Source organism: Agelaius phoeniceus, chromosome 11, assembly GCF_051311805.1.
Source record: "Agelaius phoeniceus isolate bAgePho1 chromosome 11, bAgePho1.hap1, whole genome shotgun sequence".
NCBI lineage: Eukaryota > Metazoa > Chordata > Aves > Passeriformes > Icteridae > Agelaius > Agelaius phoeniceus.
Window position 1 is genome coordinate 21,990,457 of NC_135275.1, and position 17,139 is coordinate 22,007,595.

The 17,139-nt window shown below is 52.9% G+C and overlaps 1 protein-coding gene across 1 annotated transcript in view; it reads left to right on the plus strand.

Annotated features, from left to right (window-relative positions):
- The window catches only part of ITPR1 (inositol 1,4,5-trisphosphate receptor type 1), a 161,515-nt gene extending 144,639 nt beyond the window's left edge, over positions 1-16,876 (plus strand). Inside the window, exons 60-61 of the mRNA XM_054639984.2 lie at positions 10,206-10,367; positions 15,526-16,876. Coding sequence (XP_054495959.1) covers positions 10,206-10,367; positions 15,526-15,615 — 252 coding nt within the window. The 3' untranslated portion in view covers positions 15,616-16,876. The remainder of the gene's footprint in view (positions 1-10,205; positions 10,368-15,525) is intronic.
- The last annotated feature ends 263 nt before the right edge of the window (positions 16,877-17,139 follow it).

Consider the following 17,139-nt stretch of genomic DNA (forward strand, 5'->3'; position numbering starts at 1 on the left):
AAGCAATCTTGTGAGCAGTCACCTGATGGAGGATTAGCACAGTGAGATAACCAAGTGCATCACTGCTGCTTCCCAGCCTGCCTGATTATTTTGCTCCCTTCCTTTATCCCCCCGCAGCACGCATGACTTCAGGGGGAAGCACTGCACTTCTGAAGGGCTTTTGCTTCTGAAAGACAATTTTGTGTTGTGCTTTTGCCTCTAAAAGATGATTTTGTGCTGTGTTTTTGTTGTTGTTAAAAGCAGTTAAAAGAAAGTTTCAGTTGGCAACCAATTCATTATTTCAGATGAACGGCTTGGATTAGATAAGAACCAAAAATTAGTCACTGAATATGTTTGCATGAAGCACAAAAACTGGAGAACTTTTATGAGAATTCCCATTCATTAAGTGTCAGCAAGGGCTAATTACTGTGTGTGCATGGGAGTAGGGATAAATTATGCATAGCCAGAGTGTCTCATGCAGATGCAATTTTATGTAACCATGTGCTCTAGGTAGAGGTTTGGAGTGTGTCTGTAGTTGGTGGGGTTTGCATTTCATGAGCCAATTTTTAATGAAGATCTGAGAGCAGGTCTCAGTGAGGGCTGGTGAATGTGGGGTGTGCCTGCAGGAGTGTGGGACAGGCAGGAAATGTGGATTTCACCTCAGTGCTCTGGCATCATCCTGCCCCAGGCTCAGGCTGCTGTGCCCTGCCTCTGGAGTCCTCTGCAGTCCATGGATTCCTGAGGAGCCATTTGGCAAAGCTTACTCTGAAAATCAATTTCTTCCCAGTGTCCTTTAACATTCGAACTTCCTTTTCTGCCCTGAAATCTGGGTGTAAAAAATGATTAATCTGTTTTTCTACCAGACCTGTTTTAAATGCTGCTGGAGGAGCCAGAAGTGGGGTTTTTCCCATTTAAGGTGTTTTTAGGGATAATTTGGGTGGGGCCTAGTTCATCTGTTCCTCAGGCTTTCTGTGCTCACAGAATCCCAGATTGGTTTGGGTTGGGAGGGACCTCAAAGCCCACCCAGTGCCAGCCCTGCCATGGCAGGGACACCTCCACTGTCCCAGGCTGCTCCAGCCTGGCCTTGGGCACTGCCAGGGATGGGGACTCCCCAGCCTCAGCCTCTCTGGACAAAATCCCGTGCATGCAGAGGGACAGACTGAGGAAAGCTTTAAATTAAATTGATGCCATGAGTGCCTGGGCAGAGATTCACTGTGGAGGGGCTGCCTTAGCAGCCACCAGCCTCTCCTGGGAAGCCTCCTTGGGGCATGGCTGGCTTGTAAAGGGATTTTCCTCCCGTGTTTCCGACTGAAGGTGGCACTGTAACATCTTGGATAGTGACAGAGATGGGGCACGTCCTCCCTGGGCTGTCTGTGCGTGGGACCAGCGTTCAGCTGCTGCCTGTGCCCGTTTTTAGGAGCTGGGCTAGGAAGCATCATGTGCTCCAAGTCCCCCTGTGATGGCAGAACACACCTCAAATGTTTCACCTGTGCTCTGACTCCAAACAAAATGCCCTCAGAATACTCGGATTTCTGTCCCTCGGTAAATGAAAGAAAAAAATATTAAGAAAATACAAATTTTAAAAATTGCCTTTGCCATTTAGTATTTGTGGGTTGTTATGACACTACAAAACAGTAAAGAAAAAAGTTAAAGAATTTAGGACACTTAAATTATATCCACTGTCAGTTTGTGAGCTGCTTCCAGTGCTGCTTGTGCAGTGCTTTAAGAATATTTTAAGCACTGTGGTATCAAAAGAATCCTGGACAATTTCATTTATGCAGTTAGTGAATATTCAGGCACCTTGAAAAGTGATCTTGAATTTTGATGCTTTCTTGTCTAAAAATAATGTGTGTAGAAAGGCAGCTTTGAGGATTCCCACTGTATTGGGTATGGCAGAGCTGGATCTGGCCCATAGCATTCATCCTGCACCCTTCACGATCCTGGCCCCACATTAAAAGAAATTGTAGCCTTGAAAATCAATTATTAACTACAATTCCTTAGTGAATTTTATATTTCTTCACAGACAGAAGCTCATTAAGTTCAAACACATCACGAGGAAAGAAGTCAACAGGTGCACTGGGAAATAGAGTTGAGTTTAGGGCACTGAAGACTGACCAAAAAAATCAAAAAAGCCCAGCAGTGATCTGACCTGAGCAGCCTGGACTAGTGGGAGGTGTCCCTGCCCAGTGAGATGAGCTTTAAGGTCCCTTCTAACCCAAACCAGTCTGGGATTCTGTAAAATAAAATCTGTTAACTGTTCTGACAGTGCTGCTGTGGCACTGTCACTCTCCCTCCCATAGCCCTGTTCTGGCACCAGTTTGGGGCTGTTGGTGGCTCTGGATCTGGACTGGTTTGGTTCAGTCCCATGCAGGGCCAGGCTGCCCTGGGCTTGTAGCTGCAGGTCCAGGCTGCTGATGGAGGCTGGAATTCCTGCTGCTGTAAACAGGGATAATGTTCTCTTTCATCAGGAGGGGAGCGTGTGCCTGCTGCCACAGATGATGTCAAACTCGGGGCATCTCAGGAATCCGTGCTGGGAATCGCTGGAGATGCTCAGGGAATGGGGCTGCAGGGGTGGGGTGGGGGAAGCTGAGGCTGTGCACACCCCACTGCTGCCCTGAGCCACCCTGCCCTGCTGCCCCCCTGCCCTGGCAGCCTCGTGGTGCCCTGAGATGGCAAAGGGATCTCAGCAGCTGGCGTGGAGCAGTGCCCTTGGCACTGCATCCCTGAGCCACCTCCTTAATATCAGTTTAATGGCACAGACAGTGCTGTGGATGTGGGGAAGCGTCTCTTGGTGGCAGAGGTGATGTTCAGCTCCTGGTGTTTGTACAGCTCTGCTGGTCAGAGCAGGGGTGTTTCTACTCCATCCTGCAGAGAGAGGGGCTGGCTCCGTGCTTGGAGCATGGGCAAGGATGCTGAGGGTGCCTCCTGTGATTCCCAGGAACAAAGGCCCCGGTTCTGGAGGCTCTGCAGTCACCAGGAAGATCAGGTGATGTCTGAATAACACCCTGTGTGTGGGAGGTGGGGGGATCCACTTATTGCCTTGGCCAGACATTGACATCCACACCCAGATGACTCATGTGAACTCCGTGCAACTCCCTGCAGATTAGTTCATTTAAATGTCTTATCTTCCCATCCTGGCTTGAGAATTCCTCCTGGAGTTCTGCCCTCTGCCTGCAGTTGCTGTGGCAGCCTGGGCAGCACAGCAGCCCTGCCAGCTCAGCTGTCACTGGGGCCTTGGCAGGGCTCTGCCACAGCCAGCTGTGTGCAGGCATTTAGAATATGTAAAAATCTCTCACTCTGCAGCTCGGTAAGGAGAAAACCACACAGGCACCCGGGGTTTGTGTGCATTCCTGAGCTGTCTGCAGGCAGCTGCATGGGCTGTCACAGCACAGACAAATATTTGCATGCCCGACTCCTGCATCCCCTGCTCTGCCCCTCGAGCAGCCTGGGCTGTCAGGGGTTGTGCATGCAGATGTGCTCATTAAAAAGTAAAGGCTGCTTTGGGAAAGTTGTTAGCATGGATCTTCCTGACTAGCTCCTGCAGTTCCCCTTTGTTTTCAGTCCAAGCAGGATCTGTGTCATTAGCAGCCTTTATTGCAGAAATGAGGCAGAGGTGTCACAGTTGCCCAAGCTCCATGTCCAGATCGAGGGCACTGAGTTCCAAATCTGGATTGTGTTGTCATTGAAAAGGAACCATTTACAAATAGGAGTGATGGCACAGGTAGCCTTAAAGGAATTTGGAATAGGAATGAAGGTTACAGATTTCCCTTTGTACCTTAGCTAACCTCTGTGTACAAAGCTGGGGATTTAAGTATATTATTGGGCTTTTTTTATTATTCAGCTTTTTTAAGTATATTTTTGGGCTTTGGTGTCCTGAGCTCTGTCCTGTAAAGTGTTTCTGATTCTGGGTTTGAGTGACTGCTGCCAAGGCACAGCCTCCTGGTAAGTGAAGATGAGATTCCATCAGTGTCAGGCTTTTAAACTGCATCCTTTTAGAAGTGTAAGTGTGACTTGAAGCCTTTCCCAGGGAGTTATCCAGCAGGGACAGTCACTGCTCTGAAACCCAGCAGGAAGGTGGCATTCAGCAGTGGTGATGGCTTTGAGGAGTGGCCGTGTCCCAGGCTCTCCATGAAACCCAGTTCAGCTGGAGATGGCCAAGACTGGCTTTGCACTGCAGCACCCCAGGAATGACAAGGGCACACCAGGATACTTCCAACCCAAAGCATTCCAAAAGGCCCTTAATGATTCCAGCGCTGGTGAAAGACATATGGACATGAAATTACAGTCTGAGAAAGTGCTGGAAATGTAGTTATGTTCATCTGTCATTTGTGCCTGGAAATCCTGTACTTCAGGCAGAGTCAAATAGGAGAGATTTGTCATATCAATATTGAGCAAACCAGCTGCAGACACAGGAGGGAGCAGCCCGTGCAAATGACTGGGTTACAGATGAGGAAATTGGGGTTTTGGGGCTACCAGTCACCGTGGTACTGGTGCAAGCTGGGAGAGGAGGAGGAGGAGGAGGAAGACCAAGGAGGTCAGGATGTGACCTGGAGCTGACAGTGCTTTGTTTGGTGGTAACTTCCCAACAAGCTGCATCTTGAGATAGCTGGCCAGAGTTAGCCAATATAATTACAGGGTTAATCAAGAAATCATGGCAGAGGCTTGGAAGAGCCTGGAGTGTTTGGCAGCAGGCCCTGGGCTGCTGGAAACACTGTGTCATAGGCACGGGCTGAGCTTTGTGCTCACACAGGGAGGAACGTGTTCCACCCTTGGTGCAAACCAGGAGCTGCACTGGCAGAAAGGAATGGTCAGCCTCATCTTCCCCAGCTCTGGCACAGGGTGCCCAGAGCAGCTCTGGCTTCCCCATCCCTGCAAGTGTCCAAGGGCAGCTTAGACAATGCTTGGAGCCACCTGGGACAGTGGAAGGTGTCCCTGCCATGGCAGGGGGTGAAACAAGATGAGCTTTGAGATCCCTTCCAACCCAGTGCTTGATCTTCTGGGATAAACCACCTGGTATCCATGCTGGGAATCTCGGGTCGGCATCCCAGCTGACCAGGCAAAGGTTCCCCTTGGGCTGAGTGTGTGTGTGAGCAGGGCCTGAGTGGATGAAAGCAGAAGGAAAGGCTTCAGGCCAGTTCTGGGGAATGGATGTTTGCATAACGCCGGCTTTGGGCGGATCCCAGTCAGCTGCCAGGGTGGGTGCCTGTCGGAGAGGGGAAAGGCTCCTGCCTGGAAACCGTGGGGTGAGCACTGGGAACACAAACCAGCCCTGGGAACACAAACCAGCACTGGGAACGCAAACCCTGGGACCAGAAAGCCCCTGGGGCCGAGCGTGCCCGAGGTGGCCCCGGGCTGGGGTGAGGCCGGCCCTGAGTCATCCCCTGACCCCGCTGGCCCTTGTGCAAGAGGATGTGGGTGACAGCAGCCACTGCCACCAGCTGTGCAGCTCAGCCTCTGCTGGGGAATCGCTTGTCCTGCCCAGCTCTGGGGGCGTAGCGTGCCCTACTTCAGTGGGATCAAACAGCCCAACGGGAGGAGGTGGTGTGGAGACGTGGCCTTATCCTCTCGGCAGGCCGGACAGGGCCCTCAGGAGCCCTGGGCTCCATCGGGCTGGCTGTGCTCAGCTGGGCTCCAGGCAGTCACCTACAGCAGAGCTGTCCCAGGGGTAGGGCCATGGTCATCCTGCACCTTTGGGAATGGTGTCTGTGTTCCAGGTTCCCTGCCCTGCACCAGCCCAAGTGCCACCTGGGTATTGAACAGAGAAAGGGAGCTTATTGCACCCTGAACCTTGTGTTGTCAGCCTCCTGTGGGACAACACAGGGCATAGGAGGAATTTAGAATGTTCTGTGTAGAGGGGGGAGACACCATCAGGAGCTGTTTTTTATGGAGGGGAGAAGTGCAGCTCTGTGTGGAAGAAGTGATGGTGAGCCCTTTGCAGCAGAGACAGAACCTGATGTGGGGATTTTTCCAGGAAGCTCAAGAAAGACCCAAGAGGAGTCCCATCTCACCACAAACAAACAGATGCATTTTCAGAGTGCTTCACAGAGCTCTTTTGTAGCTGTGTGGGTCTGATTTTTAACTTCCCATGACAGAAACTGAAATTTGCTGCTGCTGCCTTTCCCTGCTTGTGTTCAAGAAACAACTGGACGTGGCACTCGGTGCTCTGGGCTGGGTGACAAGGTGGAGATGGGGATTGGTGATCTTGGAGGTTTTTTCCAAGCAAAATAATTCCGTGATTCTGTAAATGATGCTGCTGGGCAGCCCTTTGCTGGCAGCTATGGGGATTTATTTTGGAGAGGGCTGAATTAGCCCTTCAGCACCCGTAACTCTGAGGCACGGGGTACATGGGGACCCTGGAGAGGAGCGGTGAGTCCTTGGGGCGAGCAGAGCTCCACTGCCTGCCATGAGCTGCCATCCCTTGCCCAGGAGGAGCAGGGGGATGCCTCTGCTGGCACAGCCCGTGCTGAGGTCGCCTCTCAGCCTTTCTCAGAACCAGCTCTTCGGCAGAAGGCGGGAGGAGCCGGCGCTTCTCAGAATGAATGGCAGCAGCGCTTCCTCTGCCTTCCCAGGGGCATGGCAGCACCCCCACCCGGCTGTGACACTGCTGCTGCTGCCCTTGCAGCAGGGACTTTTCCAACTTTACCTAGAAAAGAGCTGCAGCCTGAAACCCAGAAACCCAGCCCTTGTGGTCAGGCAGCTTCCGGCAGTGCTGCGCTGGCTCCGGCTGCTGCAGCTCCGGGGCTGGGCCTGGGCTGGGAACGGGGAGCTCAGGGTGCCCTGGATCCTGGGAATGGGGAGCTGAGGGTACCCCAGGATGCTGGGAATGGGGAGCTGAGGGTACCCTGGATCCTGGGAATGGGGAGCTGAGGGTACCCCAGGATACTGGGAATGGGGAGCTGAGGGCACCCCGGGATCCTGGGAACAGGGAGCTGAGGGTGCCCTGGATCCTGGGAATGGGGAGCTGAGGGTACCCTGGATCCTGGGAAGGGAAGAAGAGCAGAGTGTACCCCAAGATCCTGGGAATGGGGAACTGATTGTACCCCAGTGTCCCAGGGCAGAGGGTGCAGAGGGCATCGTTGGTCTGTGGGTGCCAGCAGCTGCACAGGAGCTTGGGCAGCCTCCCCTCTCCAAGCTCACTCAGTGCCTCTGAAACCCCTCCAAAGCCCCAAGATGGACATGAAGCTGTGCCTTTAAAGGCACCCCAGGGCTGAGCTGAAGTTCAGCAGAAACTGGATCATGGAGATATAAATCTTTTATTGACCCCTGAGTGGCAGTGCTGGGAGCCAGGCTGGCCCAGCAGGATCACCATCCCCTGACCTTTCAGCATTCCTGCTCCGTTCCGTTGGTGCTGGCTCTGCTTAAATATTTATTTGAAAGCAAACACCCCCACAGTCCCAGCAGGGACAGGGACAGGGATGGGCTGTGTGTCAGCAGCCTGGTCACATCCAGCTCCTCTCTGCAGGGCTGGGGGGGGGGGCTGAAGAACAGGCTGAAGGTTTCCAGGGAAGTCCAGCATGAGGAGTGTGTGCAGGAGGCACAGCTGTGTCCTGCCGTGCTGGCAGCTTCCCTCTGTCCTCTCTGGAGAGAGCCAGCCCCAGCCTGGGCCAGCAGCATTGCCTGGTGCCTGCCCTACCTGCATCCTGGGGATGGAGCTGCACCTCTCTCCCCGTGCTTTCCCAGCCTGTTTGGGTGGACAGCCCCTGGTTCTTGCTGGGTGGCAGTTGGACATGTCTGGATAAATGCTGGGTTAGGGTGGTGCCAGCAGCTGTGGGAGTGGGGAGGCACATCAGTGACAGTGGGCAGGGGATGTCCAGGTCCTTCCTTGAGGCTGTCCCTGCACAGGGAATTTCCAGGTGCCCCTAACCCTTCCCAGGTGGGTCAGCACTTAGAGGGCACTGCCAGTTCCAGCTGAAGTGTGAGCCCTGGCCCCCAGCTCAGATGCCCACAGGGCTGTGTCTCCTTGTCCTCAGCCTTCCCCTGCCTCAGCCTCTGGAGTTCACGGTTTGGTTTTCATCTTTCAGCCTGACATGAGAACTAGAGGTGCTTTGTTGGTTTTGTTCAAATCAAAGCCAAGATTTCCTGACTTTGAGGGCTGGGGCTTTCAGAAACCCAGCGAGTTTGCAAGCTCTGAGCAGGCTGCAGAAGCTGTGGGTGCTGTTTGATTTCACCTTCCAGGCCTGGAAGGATCAAGTCACAGCCTCTGCAGCAGCTGCAGTGCTGGCTTAAATTGCAGAGTAATGTTGGAAAGTGCTTGGGGTATTTGTTATGAAACACTGCAGGTAGGGAAAGTTGGTGCTTCCCTCATCCCTTTCATCCTTCTCAAGGATGGGGCCTGGGAACACTCTGGGGATGGCCTTAGAAACGTTTTTGGGAATAAGGAGAATATTTCTGGAGCAAGAATGGGGCAGGCAGGAGCTTCAGTGTCTGCCTAGAAACCTCAGGATGTGGACCTGAGGCTCCAGGCAATCCTGCCAATATAAATTGCATTTTAGTCTAATTTTCCTCGTCCTCTGCCCTTGTTTCTTCCCTGGGGGAACAGGAGGAGGTGCAGCTGGTGTTGTTGGTTTTCCCTGGGTGGGAGATGCTGGACCTGAGCACAAATGTTGAGCTGCCCTCTCCTCCCTAATGAGGCTTTTACTACAGCTGGAAGAACACAGTGCAGTGCTGCCTGTTCCTACTATTAAACCTTAATTGTGGGACTGCCGTTCCCTAAAGTCCAAAATATTTTGGCACTTGTCTTGGTAAAGGCATATTTTTTTTGTACATAGATTTTTTTTCTCCCTTTTATTAGCAGAAACCATCTGCCCTGTAAACAGAGATCAGGAGCAAACAGCCTTCCTGGCAGTTCTGCATCACATGGGAATGCTGTGGTGCCTGCATGGGAAAGGGCCTGCTTTCTGCTTTCTGCCTTCTCATCCTGGCAAAAGGAAACTCCAGGCACATCAGAGGCAGCTAATTTAGGCTGATGAGTCTTGGCATCGCATCTGAATTGCAGAGAGGATGTGACTGGAGCTCTCTGTAGAGGTGCACAGCCCTGATTAAGCAGGATGGATGCTCCTGGGAATGAGGGGGAGCATGGAGGGAAGGGGTTGGAGCTGGAGATTCAGGCAGGGAATGACAAAAAGGCAGGAGTTTGCAGTGCTGCTTTAAAAACGAGCTGGGAGCCCAGAGAAGACCCTGGCCAGCCAGTGGGGTGAGCTTTGGTCGCTGTTAATCAGCGGTGTTGATTGATTTTTGATTAACAGCATCCCTTGGTGTTAAAGCAGTTGCCCTTCAGCGTGCCTGGTGTGTTCAGAGCTCCCCAGCTGTGTCACCTGTGAGAGCACACACACCTTATCGCAGCCAGCCCGAGTTCAGCTTCCATTTCAGAGCATATCTCCAGCGTGGGAGGAGAACCAGACTGGATGGGAAACCAGTTTGATGTTGAAGTGTAAGGTGTCAGGACGTGGGGTGCACCCCTCCTCCTCTTTTGTGGCTTTCTGTTCCGCTCCTGCCTTTATTTTTAACATCTCTGGCGAGTACACGAGTGCCTGTGTGACTCTGTACAGGCTCCTCAGCCTGAGTGTGTGTCCAGTGACATTCCTGTGTCCAGGGACACTCCTGAGTGCAACTTACACATGGACTATGAGAGACTTTGTATGGCTGTGGGAAAGCCCTACAGGCAGTGCATTGTATCTGTCCCTCGTTTTAGCCTGAACCAGACAGTCATAATAGGATTTTCTTTTTCATTAAAAAGGAAGTATTTCAGCTATGGAAGAATTTCCAGAACTTGGTTTCTTTTATCAGAGAGCGCAGCCAAGCTTTGCTTGACCAAAAAAGCAGAAAATCTTCCTCAAACACAAATTAAAAGATAGTGAGATGGCAGGAGATTTCTAGGACTGGGAAATGCTTGTCCAGACGTGACATCTGGGCTGGTTTAATGTCCAGTGGTTGTGCATTTATGCTGAGGTGTATGTGAGGGAGCAAGGGCTGGGGGCAGTGAGTAGCTGGAGAGGAAACCTGAAATGAGCAGCCCCAATTCCCAGCAGTGCCTCAGTGCCTCGGGCTGGCACTTTGCAAACTTTCCAGTGAGATGCAAATGCAGATAACTGCAGATAGCTACAGATAAGAACAGAGCTGCTGCATCCAAGGAATGTTCCGTGGCTGCAGAGCTGTGCCTGTGCCGTGCTCTGGGGACAGGTTTTCAGGTGGCAAACACTAATTGTGCCCTGCTCTGTGATCCTCAGGAGAGAAACCTGGACTGGTTCCCCCGGATGAGGGCCATGTCACTGGTCAGCAGCGACTCGGAGGGAGAGCAGAACGAGCTGAGGAACCTGCAGGAGAAGTTGGAGTCCACCATGAAGCTCGTGACCAACCTCTCTGGGCAGCTCTCAGAGCTCAAGGATCAGGTAAGGAGCAGGCACACACTGTGATGGGCAGCACAGGCTCCTGCCAGCCCCTCCTGCAGCTCCAGAGCTTCCCCAGAGTGACTCTTGGGTAGGAAAGCAGTGAACAAACCAGAGTCCCTCCAGAGCCCCATGCTCCAGCTGACCACTCCAAAGTGGCCACATCAGAAAGGGAAAACTTGTGTAAAAAAAATCACCAGAGTTAACTTGAATCAGTCCTGGCTGGGGCAGGGAGCCTGCGGGTGTTGTTGTTGTTGTTTGGGGTTTTAACCCCGAGAGCTGAGCGCGATCCTGTCAGCCAGAGGGTGTGACACTGACACCAGGGCTGTGTCACCCTGTGCACCTCAAAACCCACCGAGAAAACTGGAGGAGCACTCGAGTGGTTACTGGTGGTGCTGGTCGCTCTGTGCTGTGGCTGTGCTGCTGAGCAGATGTGATTTGGCTGCTGCCACCCTCAGCCTGCAGCTCACACATCCCAGGAGGGTTTGCACTGCACCACACGCTGCTGCTGCTGCTGCTGCTGCTGCTGCGCACCAGCCAGTGCTCCACAGACCTCACAGGGTTTTTCTGGTGCAGCAGCTTCTCTGCAGCAAGTGCTGGGTGGCTTCTGCCTTGGCTGGGCTCGAGGCTGTCGTGGGGCTGTGCCCAGCCCAGCCCCAGCGATGGCTTTGTGAAGGACAGAGGCAGCAGGGCTTCAGCTGGTGCTGTCCCCGGGGATTCCAGCCTGACTGGAGGGAGCAGGGAAAGCACTGCTGCCTGTGCTGGCAGGAGCTGTTTGTGGTGGCTGCTTATCTCTGTGCATTAATAACCTGAGCCAGATGGTTCAATTAGTGAATTGATGTAGGTATTGGCACTGGCTGGGATTAATTGCTGACTTGCACCTGGGTGGTGGATGGAGCTGCCCGGGGCAGGGGTGGCCCAGCAGCTCTGGGTCAGTTCCTCTCCCAGCACCAGTGCCATCCCAGCTGTGCTGTGCTGGGCTGGCTGGGTGTCTCCATGCAGCACTCCTCTGTCAGGAGCCCTAGCAGCCAGCAATGCCTGAGATCAGCTCCTGCCTTCCCATCAGCTCTGCTCTGGGGCTGCAGCTGGGCCCTGTCCCAGCACCCTGTGGAGGCAAGGAAGGGATTAATGTGGGGGACTGGGAGCTGACAGCCTCGCTGCCCCGGGCTGTAATTAGTGCTCAGGCACGGTGCCACAGAGCCCCTTGCTCCAGTTGGTCTGAGGATGGAGGGCAGAGGCAGTTGCTCTTTTGTCTGGGCTTTAATTCTTGCCAGGCAGTGGTTTGGCTGTTCTGCCTGGAAACAATTCCCCTGCCCCATGTGTCCTGTGTCTCCCTGCTGAAGGCTCTGACTCCAAGTGCAGGCACAGGAGCCTCCCCACTGGCCACAGCCTCACGACACATTTCTTCTTTCTGAAGCTCTTGGCTGACCAAGCACTAAAACCTCTCCTTGCTCTTTGTGACAATAAGAATGAAGGGTTTAGCTTTTAGAGGGCTATTTGACTGTAAAAGCAAGAGAGGAAACCAGCTTCATTAGTGTGGTGATAGCTTTTAGGAATTCCCCTAAGTACCATTATTGAGAGCCCTGCTGAAGATGCAGGATGCTCCAATTATGTGACAAAGCCAGTATATCCCTCCTCCTGATCAGGAACTGTCTCCAGGAAAGGAACTAACTCAGGGAATTTTTATTTGTATTTATTTTCTTGTAATTAAATAAAGGGAAAACCTCTCATTCATTTGCTCTTCAAGCTTGTTAGGTTTCTGGAGACTCTAATTATTAGAAGCCGAGTTCCAGCCCGCCTGCTTCCCCAAAGTGCACCAAGAGCCATTAAAATCCTGATCACTTTAATTCTGTGTGAAAAGATTACACCATAATTGTCTGCAGCAGCAGGGGATTAGATGTAATCACCCAGAAATCCTTCCCAGAGTTGGAGCATGGCTCCTGGGGCCGGCCCTGGCTGGGCACAGCCCCCTGGGCTCCAGGTGAGACTCAGGGTGACAGGGCACAGGCAGGTGCTGTGACCAGGGGGGATCCCCAGCTGGTGCCCTGTCCTGAAGGTGACTCCAGCTCACCATAACCTTTGGAGCCAGGCTGCCTCTGGCAGGCCCAGGCGTTATTGGGGAGCCCAGCCTGGCTCAGCTGAACCCCGGGCCCCCTGGGCAGTGTTTGGGTCCTGTCAGCACAATTCCAGGGCCTGGCAGCTCCCTGGGGATTTGCTGTGCCTGGCTTTTATGGCCTGTTAGCCCAGGTGTGCTGTCACTGGAGAGCTTTTGCAGGAGATTCACTCTTCAGTAAATGTGATGGCAATAAGTTGCTCCCTCCTGCAGCCCTGTGCCCTCCACACAGCATTAAGTGTAGTGCAGGATTAATAATGTTCAGCATTGACACCAAAATTGCATTTCTCCCTCTTATTCATGGTTGGTTGCTTTATTCTTCCCTTTTTTTAAAGCCACATCTTCTACAAACACCTGCACCAGGGTGCACAATCCCTTTTCTACCCAGCCTGAAAAATATCTCCTACAGTCCCTTTTCTTTATTCCTCTTTCTTTCCATTTTTATTCCATGCATCCTCCAAATCAGTTTATTTGCAGTGTGAGATTGTGACTCTCAGTTTGCTCAGTGAAGATAATTAATGTCAAGGGGCATTTTTAAGCCAAGTCCTTGTGGCCTCTCTGCATTTCCATAACTTGTGGGTTATCTTAGCAGCAGTTTAACATTCAGCTTCAGCAGGGAGTGGGTTGTGTGTGTGCTCAGGGAGCTCTGGGAGGACCCTCCTCTCTCTCCTCCTGCTCCCATTCCCTGTGGAGCATTAGAAGCTTTTTGTGGAGAGAATTCCAGGAGGTGTGCCCTGGCCTCGGGAGGCTGCAGTCAGCCCTGGGGAAAGGGAAAACAGCAGCTCTGCCTCCCCTTGGGCCAGGCAGTGAGCAAGGTGCTGGGCTGAGGTCAAGGTTAATTATGGTTTCAAGAGGAATGATGGTGTTTCAGCTCTTTTCCTGGTGGTTAAGGGAGTGCCCCTGGGCACATGGTGAGCTATGGGGTGTGCACCAAAGGAGCCTTGCAGAGGCTGTCCCCCACTGCCCGTCTGCAGCAATCCCATCCCCACAGAGAGCTCCAGGTCAGCCACCAGGATACCCTGCCCCAGCTGGGAAACTCCATCAGCACTGGAACTGGGCTTTTAAACAGACCCACTCAAGTGGTTCACTGGTGACCATGGTGGTAGGGCTGGGTTGACTGTTGGATTTGATCTTGGAGGTCTTTTCCAACTTTACCAATTCCGTCATCCCAAATGCGTTACAGATGAACTGAACATGTACACGCCACCTCCCTTCTGCTGGGGGTGCTGCCACAAGCAGTGACACTGGCTGGCATTTGTCATTGAACAGCAAAAACTGGAGAAGTTAAATGGTGGCTGTAGCTGGAAGGAGCAGCAGGAGCAGGATGGGAGTGTGGATCACGTGCTGAGCCCTGAGGGTGTGGGGGCTCTTGGGGGAGCCCAGGTGCCCTCGGTGGGGCAGGGATGAGGCTGGCCTGGCGTTCCCTATGAGCCATCCCGTGTTGTGGCTCCTCTGCAGCCACAGCGTGGCGGGAGCTGTGGAATCCAGCTGTGGGATCCAGCTGTGGGATCCAGCTGTTCGCACCCAAGACCCTGCCCAGCCAGAGTCATTCCTTACATGGCTTATGTAACTTGCCAGAAGCCTCCCAGAGTTTTAAAAAAACCAGAGTGGAGCCATTGGTTTGTGGCCATTTCCCAATATCAGTCATATCAGTGATCCATTTCCCATTCACGGTTCACCGATTGGAAGAACGTCATTTAATGAGTGGGAAGCAGATGGGGAACGCTGAAGTTTGGGCTGTGTGGCAGTGAGGGGGTTAAGTCCTGCCTTGGCAGATGGGGAGGGCTGTTGGCTCACTCGGGATGAGAGCAGGGAGTGCTCAGCATTTTCCAGCAAAGGCAAGGGTATTCCCAGCCTGACTGCAGGGCTCGCCCCTTTTTCCGCCCCCTCTGCTGGACGGGTTACAGAGAATTCCTGACAGGGGAGGTTTCTGCAGGCTGCTCCCTGCTCCAGTTCCTGCTGTCTGCCGGGCTCTGCCGGGCTGTCCCTGGCACAGCAGTGTCTGGGCACACAGAGGGGCTGTCCTGGCACAGCAGTGTCTGGGCACACAGAGGGGCTGTCAATGGCACAGCAGTGTCCGGGCACACAGAGGGGCTGTCCATGGCACACAGAGGGGCTCTCCCTGCACAGCAGTGTCTGGGCACACAGAGGGGCTGTCAATGGCACAGCAGTGTCTGGGCACACAGAGGGGCTGTCCATGGCACACAGACGGGCTGTCCCTGGCACAGCAGTGTCCATGGCACACAGAGGGGCTGTCCCTGGCACAGCAGTGTCTGGGCACACAGAGGGGCTGTCCCTGGCACAGCAGTGTCCATGGCACACAGAGGGGCTGTCCGTGGCACAGCAGTGTCTGGGCACACACAGAGGGGCTGTCCCTGGCACAGCAGTGTCTGGGCACACAGAGGGGCTGTCCCTGGCACAGCAGTGTCTGGGCACACACAGAGGGGCTGTCAATGGCACAGCAGTGTCTGGGCACACAGAGGGGCTGTCCTGGGCACACAGAGGGGCTGTCCCTGGCACAGTAGTGTCTGGGCACACAGAGGGGCTGTCCCTGGCACACAGAGGGGCTGTCCCTGGCACAGCAGTGTCCAGGCACACAGAGGGGCTGTCCCTGGCACAGCAGTGTCTGGGCACACACAGAGGGGCTGTCCCTGGCACAGCAGTGTCCGGGCACACAGAGGGGCTGTCCCTGGCACAGCAGTGTCTGGGCACACAGACGGGCTGTCCCTGCACAGCAGTGTCCGGGCACACAGAGGGGCTGTCCTGGCACAGCAGTGTCTGGGCACACACAGAGGGGCTGTCCTGGCACAGCAGTGTCTGGGCACACAGAGGGGCTATCCATGGCACACAGAGGGGCTGTCCCTGGCACAGCATTGTCCGGGCACACAGACACTCGTGGCCATGCTGGGGCTGGAGTCACCCCTGGCCCAGGAGCAGGCGCTGGCTGTAGCCAGGGCTCTGCAGCAAACGCCAAGCACAGCAGGCCCTCGGGCGAGCTGACGCACAGGAAGCGCCGGGGCCTAATGAGCAAACTTGTTAATTTTCCAGATGACAGAGCAGAGGAAGCAGAAGCAGCGCATCGGTCTCCTTGGACACCCCCCGCCCATGAATGTGAACCTGCAGCAGCAACCAGCCTGAGCTGGGAGGGTCACCCCGAACACCCCCGGCCCGGAGGCTGCTCCCTGAACCTTCTGTGCATCCTGTAAATACCCTGGTTTTATACTTAGATGTATATGACTGCTACTCTTATCAAGCTGGGGGCGCGTGGATTGTGATTAGAACTGTTGGCACGGGACAGAGGTTAAACTTTGTGCCAAAACTATCAAAATTGCCTTTTCCTTGGAAGGACTTAAGAGAGCACCTGAATTGCACTTGAAAAGATTATTTGACTATGTGACATGTATTTTGTATTTAAAAAAAAAAAGAATAGAATAGCTAGTATTTATGTTTTTATACAATTGTGCAATATGAATTATGCAATCACAATATATTTGGAACTCCTGAATGTCCTAAGGGAGTGCACATCTTTGGATCTGGTGTGTTAGTACAATGTAATAAATGGTATAAAATTACAGGTGTAAATGAGGCTGCTGCAAAATTGTGTAACTGGTGATTTTTTCATACCCTTGGACATTTTTGTACCATGTGTGTAAATATCTTGCAATGCCATATTTGTTGCCTCTTCCTCCCAGGGATGATGCTGGGACTCCGTGAGCTGTTCGATTGGTATCGATTAAAGCAAAACATTATTTTGAAGCTTCCGAGTGAGGAAAGCAGGAGGTATTTTTCAAGAGATTTCTTTAGAGTACTGAAGCTAGAAGAGCTCAGACACCGGGTTTTTTAAATGCTAAGATTTCTTAAAGGGAACTTTTTATGCAAAATGAAGTTTGGAATGAGGATGCACTGCTGGCAAGTCGGTGCAGTCTCCCAGGACCGAGCCGAGGCTGTCCAGGCTTTGCATTCTCAGTGTGTAGGATCCTCTCCTTCTATTTTTTCATTAGAGACCTACGTGCCTGCTAAAGCTTTAGCAAACAGGCACTGCACCGACTGAAACGTGTCCTGTAGCTGAGCACTGATGTGTGTAATGCTTGTGTGAGAGCCACTGGTTTGAGGCTGCTCTGTCCCACCCCTTCCTCTCCCTGCCCCCTTTCATTTGGTCACTTTCTTTGGTTTCTGATTCTCCAGAGTGTGAAAGGAAACTTGTTGGGTTGTTGTTTGGCTGGTTTTTTTCCTCCGATCCGCTGCATAGTTTTATACATGGACCTCATTTTACAGAAGCTGACTTCTCTGCAATACTGTCTACAAAAGAAAAAAAAATGAAAAAAAGCTACAGAAAGAGCTATGAAAATTTGTAAATGCATAAATATAGGTATTTAAATAAATGATGCAAAATACTCTATGGTCAGAGGCTGCTGGTGGTTTGTGTCCCCTCCAAGGTGGTGTGTGGCAGTTCTGTCACACACAGGTGTCATGGGATGCGGTGTCACAGGGGCCTGGCAGGTAAGGATGGGGCTTTTCCCGGTGCCCACAGGGCCAGAGGTTGATTTTTTTTAAACCAGAGCATGTCCCTCTTCCAGCAGTGAGAAGCACTGGCACCCAGGGAACTTCACCTGTGGTCACTCCGGGTTGGGATACTTCACACTGTCCCCACTGATAGTTTAG